Source organism: Penaeus vannamei, chromosome 28 (genome assembly GCF_042767895.1).
Source record: "Penaeus vannamei isolate JL-2024 chromosome 28, ASM4276789v1, whole genome shotgun sequence".
NCBI classification, from domain to species: Eukaryota; Metazoa; Arthropoda; class Malacostraca; order Decapoda; family Penaeidae; genus Penaeus; species Penaeus vannamei.
This window is the reverse complement of record NC_091576.1, coordinates 30,779,101-30,786,600: the sequence shown is the minus strand read 5'-3', so window position 1 is coordinate 30,786,600 and position 7,500 is coordinate 30,779,101. Positions and strand designations below refer to the sequence as shown.

At 32.6% G+C, this 7,500-nt stretch overlaps 1 protein-coding gene across 1 annotated transcript in view; it reads left to right on the top strand.

Moving 5' to 3' along the window:
• The window catches only part of LOC113826417 (uncharacterized), a 20,115-nt gene that overhangs the window by 10,993 nt on the left and 1,622 nt on the right, over positions 1 to 7,500 (top strand). The window contains exons 3-11 of the mRNA XM_027379304.2: positions 233 to 295; positions 538 to 741; positions 1,068 to 1,205; positions 1,359 to 1,508; positions 1,786 to 1,962; positions 2,702 to 2,772; positions 3,089 to 3,261; positions 3,376 to 3,559; positions 3,927 to 7,500. The exon at positions 3,927 to 7,500 is cut by the window's right edge and continues 1,622 nt beyond it. Of these exons, the coding sequence (XP_027235105.2) occupies positions 233 to 295; positions 538 to 741; positions 1,068 to 1,205; positions 1,359 to 1,508; positions 1,786 to 1,962; positions 2,702 to 2,772; positions 3,089 to 3,261; positions 3,376 to 3,559; positions 3,927 to 4,107 (1,341 nt within the window). The 3' untranslated portion in view covers positions 4,108 to 7,500. The remainder of the gene's footprint in view (positions 1 to 232; positions 296 to 537; positions 742 to 1,067; positions 1,206 to 1,358; positions 1,509 to 1,785; positions 1,963 to 2,701; positions 2,773 to 3,088; positions 3,262 to 3,375; positions 3,560 to 3,926) is intronic.

The window sequence follows — 7,500 nt, the reverse complement described above, 5'->3', positions numbered from 1 at the left end:
AAAAGTATGAATATGCTTTGATTATTATTTCTGATCCCAAATAATGTTTCATTAGATGGTAAACTGATATTAAATAAATCTTCAAATTTTGTTAATCAGAATGTTAATCTGTGATAAAACATGATATTTCAGACCTTTCTGTTTCCCCTTTTATAACTTGTTTCCCCTTTCATAAGTATGTACTGTTAGAAATTACTGTTTAAAGTAATGATCTACCCTTTTCTTGTTTCAGATTCTTGTGCAAAAGTCTCTGGCTGAAGATAATATAGATGGCATTACTGAAAATGTGTTCCTTGTAAGTCTTTGTCTATTGTTTGTTGCACTTTAGAAATACATTTTGTAGGATTATATATAAAGCTCAGAGTTGACTGATTTTCTTCTCTCCATTATTGTTAGTTTCAAAAGAAATTCAGTTTTATGATAAAGAATTTATTCCATACTTCAAACAGCACTGTACACTCATGCAATATGTTAATTAAAACCATTGGAAATGATGAAATCTCTTTAACCTTTCACTAACAGTAGACTCCTTTACAGAAATATATTTGTAAGGCCAACAAACCACTTGGTCACAGGCTGTTCCAGCACCTGGTCAGACACTGGCAGGAGGAGAACTCAAGTAATGAAGTCCAAGAGAAGGCAAACTTTGGGGATTTGTTGTCTAGGTCTGCATTCATAGCATCATCACACTATATCCTGGGACTCCTGTCAGATAGTGAACAACTGGAGTTCTACATTCAGGTCTGGGGAGATGAATTTTTGTTTTGTATCATTAGAATAGACTTTGAATTAGATTCTTCTACTTTTTCTTTTCAAGTGTATATTATAAAGAAGAGGATGATAAAGAAATAAATAGGTAATGCTATTTGTTATTGATATGTTTCATGATACATGTATGAGTTCTGAAGGATTTTTTTGTTTTGTTTTCCTTTCCTCTTTGGATATATGTATTGTAAATGTGATTAAGACTATAATGTATAATAACTGACAGATGGTGATCTGGATTCCTGAGCTTACTGGCAGTGCTCCATAGGATTGAAGTAGAGTAAATTTCCTCTCATTTGCAGGTGTTTGCTGGAGATGAGGAAAAGATCAGTCAAGGAAATCTATATGAACTAGTCTTTGCTGCCTACCATATAAGCAAAGTCGCTCATCAAACATGCTGCCTTCCAGATGATATTTTGATGGCAGTTGTTAAAGCAGCAGTAAGTGTTAAATTATCTATTTGAATTCATAAGATTTTTTGGGGGGGCAGGATGTATCATAGTGATGTATGCCCTGATTTTTGTAATGGTTACATTTCTAAAAAGTTCATGTACATAGCCCTCCAAGCTGACCACTTTAAATTCTCCCAACAGATGCATGGGAAGGAGAGTGTGAGCAAGAAGTACCTGCATGGCTGGGTATCGCACAACTGCCCCCGCTTGGTCATGTGGGTCCATAAGTACATCACACACATGTTGACAGTGGGTCACCGCACCATTCCTGATAACACTAATGAAGATGAGGTGTGACTCCTAGAATTGCTTTTGTATTATCTTTATTGTTATTATTATTTCAGTGGCTCTTTTATGTTGTGTTCTTCCTTGTTGTTATGATTTGCTTATCTACTAATAGGATCAAGAATTCTGCTGACTGGGATGCTAAATGATGTTGATAACTGATAAAAAGAGACGTAGTAGGAAAGCAAAAAGTGAATAAATTCAAATTATATATGGTCAAGAGACAAAAATAGTTGATGTTAAGAGGAGGCTTTTTCATTTACATTACCTTCTATTTCTGCAGGATGACACAGATACACCCATCCTAGACTGCCCAAACAAGTCGTCTTGTATCACATTACACCCTGCGCTAATCTGGCTGCTGACCTGCACCCTGCCAACCCTCTACAGCAAACAACAGAAGAGTCTCCCGGCTTCCAATTCTCTCTTACTTGATCCACACATCTTTATTGATAGAATGGTGAGACATCTGCCCAGGGCTGGTTGTGACTTAGTCAAAGAGTCACTTCTATAACTTTATTTTTTGTAGCTTGATCATAAAGATTGAGGTTTATTCATATATATCCTCATTCACATCATCAGTATTGTTCATAAGTGTGCTGGCACGTGAGTTTGTCACTATTTTTAATTTTATTCTCCTTTGGATGTTAAGGTTTCCTGTAGCTTTCTACTTGTTTCACTTATACTTATTCCCTTCCTACTTCAAGATTTACAATATGTAATTTTCTCTTTAGAGTATATTATATATAGCTCATGTTGCCCATTTTTTTAGATCTTAGTTTACTCTGATACTGATAGCATCGTAGTAACAGAAAATAATTTTTGTCTTACAGATTTCTGCAGTAAGTCTCCAACACATTGGATTTCTCTGTATAACAGTGACACCTCTGTATAACAGTGACACATCTGTATAACAGTTACACCTCTGTATAACAATGACACATCTGTATAACAGTTACACCTCTGTATAACAGTGACACTTTTATGTAGTTTTTTGACATCTTATTTCACTGATACTGTTAGTATTATAATAATGATTGCTAATTTTCTCTTACAGATTTCTGCAGTAAGTTCTTCACACTGGATTCCTTTGTATTAAGTGACAACATTCTGTAGATCATGTTGCCCATTTTTGACTTCTTATTTCATTCTGATTTTGTTATCATTATAGTAATAAAATAATTCTGTCTGTCTTACAGATTTCTGCTGTAAGTCCTACACATTGGGTTCCTCTATATAACAGCGACAACCATGGCCTCAGTATTAACAGGTAATATATTATATACCATTTTTTCTGGGCAGAAATGTCAGTTAGACTAAAATATATCTGTGTGCCTTTTCATGTTAATTTCAATTTCAGTTTTAAATAGTGCATTTTGTTCTCTCGTCAGATGATCACACTACAGCAATGTTGTCTGAGAGGCTTTTTTTTTTTTTTATTGATGGAGATAAATAGAACAGAAAGAAAACAAAATTCTGTGTTCACTTCTGAAATGCATTTTGATAAACATTTTTATTGATTTGGATAAGTAGATACTGTATTTTTGATAATAAGAGGCATTTTATATATTAATTTCTTCACATAGATTCCAGCACCATGTGTTTGGCTACCATGGGCCTACTCTGATGCTCATAACCGCAGAAGGAGGAAATATGTTCTGCCTCGCTAGTGACGAAGCCTGGAGAGATTCAAAGCACTTTTGGGGTTCTGACCATTGTCTTTGCATGCATCTAACTCCTGAATACAGAGTTATTGAAAGTAAGCACTACTTCATTTTTTTTTAAGCGTGTACTTATTTTCTGATATATTATGCCCACATGGATATTCACAAACAAGAATTATAGCTCTTAAGCATTCTTTTCTTTTGATTAGGTGGACCAAAGATGATGTACTTCAATGTAACGTCAAGGGGGTTTCCGACGGGCATCCACATAGGAACTGACAGTACAAACCGTGCGTTGACTGTGGACTTGAACCTCAGTTTAGTCACCTATCGCAGAATACCCTACAAGTTGTTTTCCATAGAAGCATGGGGTTGTGGAACTACTGAAGCTAAGTAAGCATTTAACCTGATTGCGTTCTTTGCCCTTTTTGTTCCCAAACGAGTCATGAGAGTGTGAACTTGGATCTTTCCTGGCAGCTAGTGAAAGATAGACTGAGTGAATGTGTATTTGTGTGTGTGAGATTGCGTTTCTATTATGCCTCAGCATTTTTATTTTTTATCAAATTTCAAAGTATAGTTCTTAGATGATGGTGATGGTTATTGTTATTGTTATTATTATTATTATTGTTGTTATTATTATTACTTGTAATTTTTTCATGGCTTGAACAGAGGTTATTGTGATACAGTAAAGGCATAAGTAAGAATAAATGATATGCCAATTACATTCCTTCCTGTGTAAGTTATTAATTCTTTCTTTCAGAGAGGCACAGGTCGAGCAGAAGAAACGGGAGGTGAGGGACTCGGAAAACAGGAGGAAGGTTAATCTTAACACCGTAGACTGGGTGGACAACCCTGACCGTTACCTCTTGGAATTGGCAGGCGGAAGACCCACTTATGCGCAGTATGATAAAAAGACAAATGAAAAGAAGACAAACACCTAAGAACTCCATATTTATATATATATATTTTAGATGAGTAGCTTCTTGCTGCATTATCTTATGGACTATGTTTTCCTTTTCATTTTCTTTCCTTTTTCTTGTCTTCAGGCCATATTATTTGATCAGTGTTTAGTTCTTTGGCCTAAAGGGCTAGTGATGATGTATTGTATAAATGGTTATTGTTGATAAAAGATCAAGTAATGAAATAATGAAATTTATTTCATTCAGATGATGAATTCTGTAGATAAACGTTCATTATCTCATTTGTATATTTTTATTACCGAAGTGGAAAACTCATGCAAGTTAAATTATATTTACAAGTAACTTTTTGAAAGTACACTATTCCATTTGTTTTTTTGGTTTTTATTTAAATAGAATAAGTTTTGATAATTAGCCATAAGGTGCTATAAAGTTGTCATATTCTATCCCCTTAAAAGGTTGGCAGTGTTACGTACTGTTGCAACTGTGATTTATTGTCTCCATTTTTTCCAAAGGTTATGTATTTGTCATGAAATGTAGAAATCAATATAAGAAATATATATTCAGTACAGTGTTACACAGAATCTTTACTTTTTATAATAATTTTATAGATAGAACTTTTTATTCTATTTAGATATGATCTGTATATAATATTGATGTCTTATTTCACATGAAATCAAAGTGCCATTGATGAATGATGTAACCCAGAGTAGAGTTACTTCACAAACAGCTGTCACATTCACACTTAAGAGAGGTTTGACTCATTGATGCCACGTTCATGTACTATGCATTGCAGTTTTGTTTTATTTTGTTGGCACGTAGATGGCTCCAGAAGCATGTCGTCGTCATGGAGTCAGTTACTGGGTTTACCTGATCTCATGTCTTTCCTCCACTCCATGGATATTCAGGAAGGAAAGTCTTCATATTAATGACTATTATTAGCAATAATAGGGTTATAATCGTAATAATGATAATGATAATAATTATGATATTTCCTGAAAATTCGAAAGTTATCAGACGGCACATCAGTTAGGGTTATTTCTTGACTCATTAGTGAGTAAGTGCTTGTGAAGTCATCAGTGTATAGACTAAGTTAATAAAACAGAGCCACAGTGGCCAGTGCGTGTGTGCAACATCACTGGGTTAAGTAATATTTGGGCCTAAGGAAATTGCTTATATGCCTTATATGCTCAACTGTAAATACTCCTAACTTTTCTTTCATTATTGAGAAAAAAAGTACTTTATGGCTATCACATTATGAACGTATGGGTATTGATTTCATAATTAGTATGTATAGGATGTTACTGAATTATTTCTGAAGGATGATTTGATTAAATTAAAGTATTTTGAGTGTCTGCTAACCTTTTAATGGTTTTTACACTTTATAATGGACTGGGTCGTGGAAATAAGTTGGTAAAATTATTTGATTAGGGTGACTTTGAGTCTATTTGATAATTTGATTTTGGAAAAAGATAGGGCAGTTATGATGATTTATCCTAAAAAGATATAATAATGAGATGTGTTTTCTTTTTAATTACCTCATAATGTGTTACAGATTATTTACAGAAATATGAAATAATTTTCTGCATTTTATAGGCAAATATGTGAAGTTTCAAATCTATCCAATAATGATTTACATACTATATTCCTTAACTTTGTACAATATTCTTGCACCATTATTTTCCAGATACAGATCAGAGATCATAGTGAAATAATGTCATTTCTCGTTGAATTGTACTGTCAACTTATAAATACCAAGTTTCTTTTACAGTTACTTACCTCAATTTCCAGGCCGAATAAATATGAACAAGTATTTATAGAGAAATTGCAGATGTACAGTTTGGTACAAATGCTCTTGCTTTTGGCTGATGTATATGCAGCTGACATACCCCTGTCGCAGGTGGTAAGCCTTCCATTATATTTTATCAGTTGAAAAGATATATTGGACAAAAGCTTTAAGAAAGGAGTGTCTTGGGTTGTACATTATAAACTAAGGTGAAGTTGATACCAGTGAGATGAGCAAGCAAAGGAAGATAACAGTTTTGGATGGAGGAAAATTGTTAAGCAAAATGAGGAAGGTTTAGGTCACATAGTTACAGATAATAGTCGTTTACATATTGCATTAATTGTGTTTTGATGCATTTTTTAGACATTGGGGGAAATGTGAATGTTTTTTTTTTTTTTTTGCTTTGCTTTTAGTTAGTTATTGTAATTATTGTTTTTGTTACTGATATTGTTTTTATCATTATTATTATTTTTTCATTGTTATTATGATTATGATTTTTTTATAGTTATTATCATCATTATTATTATTATCATCATTATTATGATGATTATTATTATTATCATTACTATTTTTATTATGATTATCATTATTATCTTTGTTATTATTATTTTTAATACATTATTTTCAATTTCATTTTCATTATCATCATCACCATTATTATATTTTTTATGTGAAATTTCAGATGTTTTGGATTACATACTGGATGCCATGTCAGTTTGTTTCATATATGTGAAGAAATAAAATGAAACACAATATCTCTTTGTGTACATGAAAAGTATTGAAAGTCAGGTCTGATTTTGTAATGTTTGTAAAGTGGTATTCAAGTTTCTTTTGTCATTATTAGTAATATTGTCTGCATTAAAGAACCTTTAGGGATGTTGAAGTGTGGTATTGGAACAGCTATTTATTAGTCTTTTGTGGTTCAATATTTAGATTTTATTTATGTAAAGAATGTAAACTTGAACATTCCCATTATTGATGTGAGAAATCAAGTATGTGAAATAATAATATTCAATGCTGAAGTAACATGCCTAATGAAGAGCAATGTATTTCAAACATGGTTGTTTAATTATCTGTGATTTATCGCTTGTTAAGTTATTGAGTAGATATAAATGTTTTAATTCTCAAATCTTGATTCCAAAGGAATGCGAGTCTCATGAATGCAAAGGTATTTATCTTCATGAGATTCTGAATATGTCTGTGTGAATGTCTGCGAATTTATTTGTCATTTGTATCAGTGTGATTTCCCAGTAGAATATTCCATATTTTTTTTTGTGTGTATAATATGTACCCATGTTTTCAAAGCCCTTCTCAGACAAATTTTCCTGGTGTGCAAAATTTCAAGTGTATTTCTAAAGTCTCTTTTTCTTCTTTGCAAAGAAAGTGCTTGTACGCCAAATAAAATGGTACTAACAGGAATTATATGATGATTTGTAATTTAGGATTTTTCTATGATTCTTTTTTCAGTGTCCTTTCATAATGATCTGATTTTTCTGATACTGTGTGCATGCTTCCTGTTATATGTCTACAGTTTTCATTAACAGTAAAGTCATGTACCATTTTCAATTTTGGTTGTAAGCTTTATTGTTGTTATAGGATTGTAACCTCTTTCTTTGATAATATTACTAGTT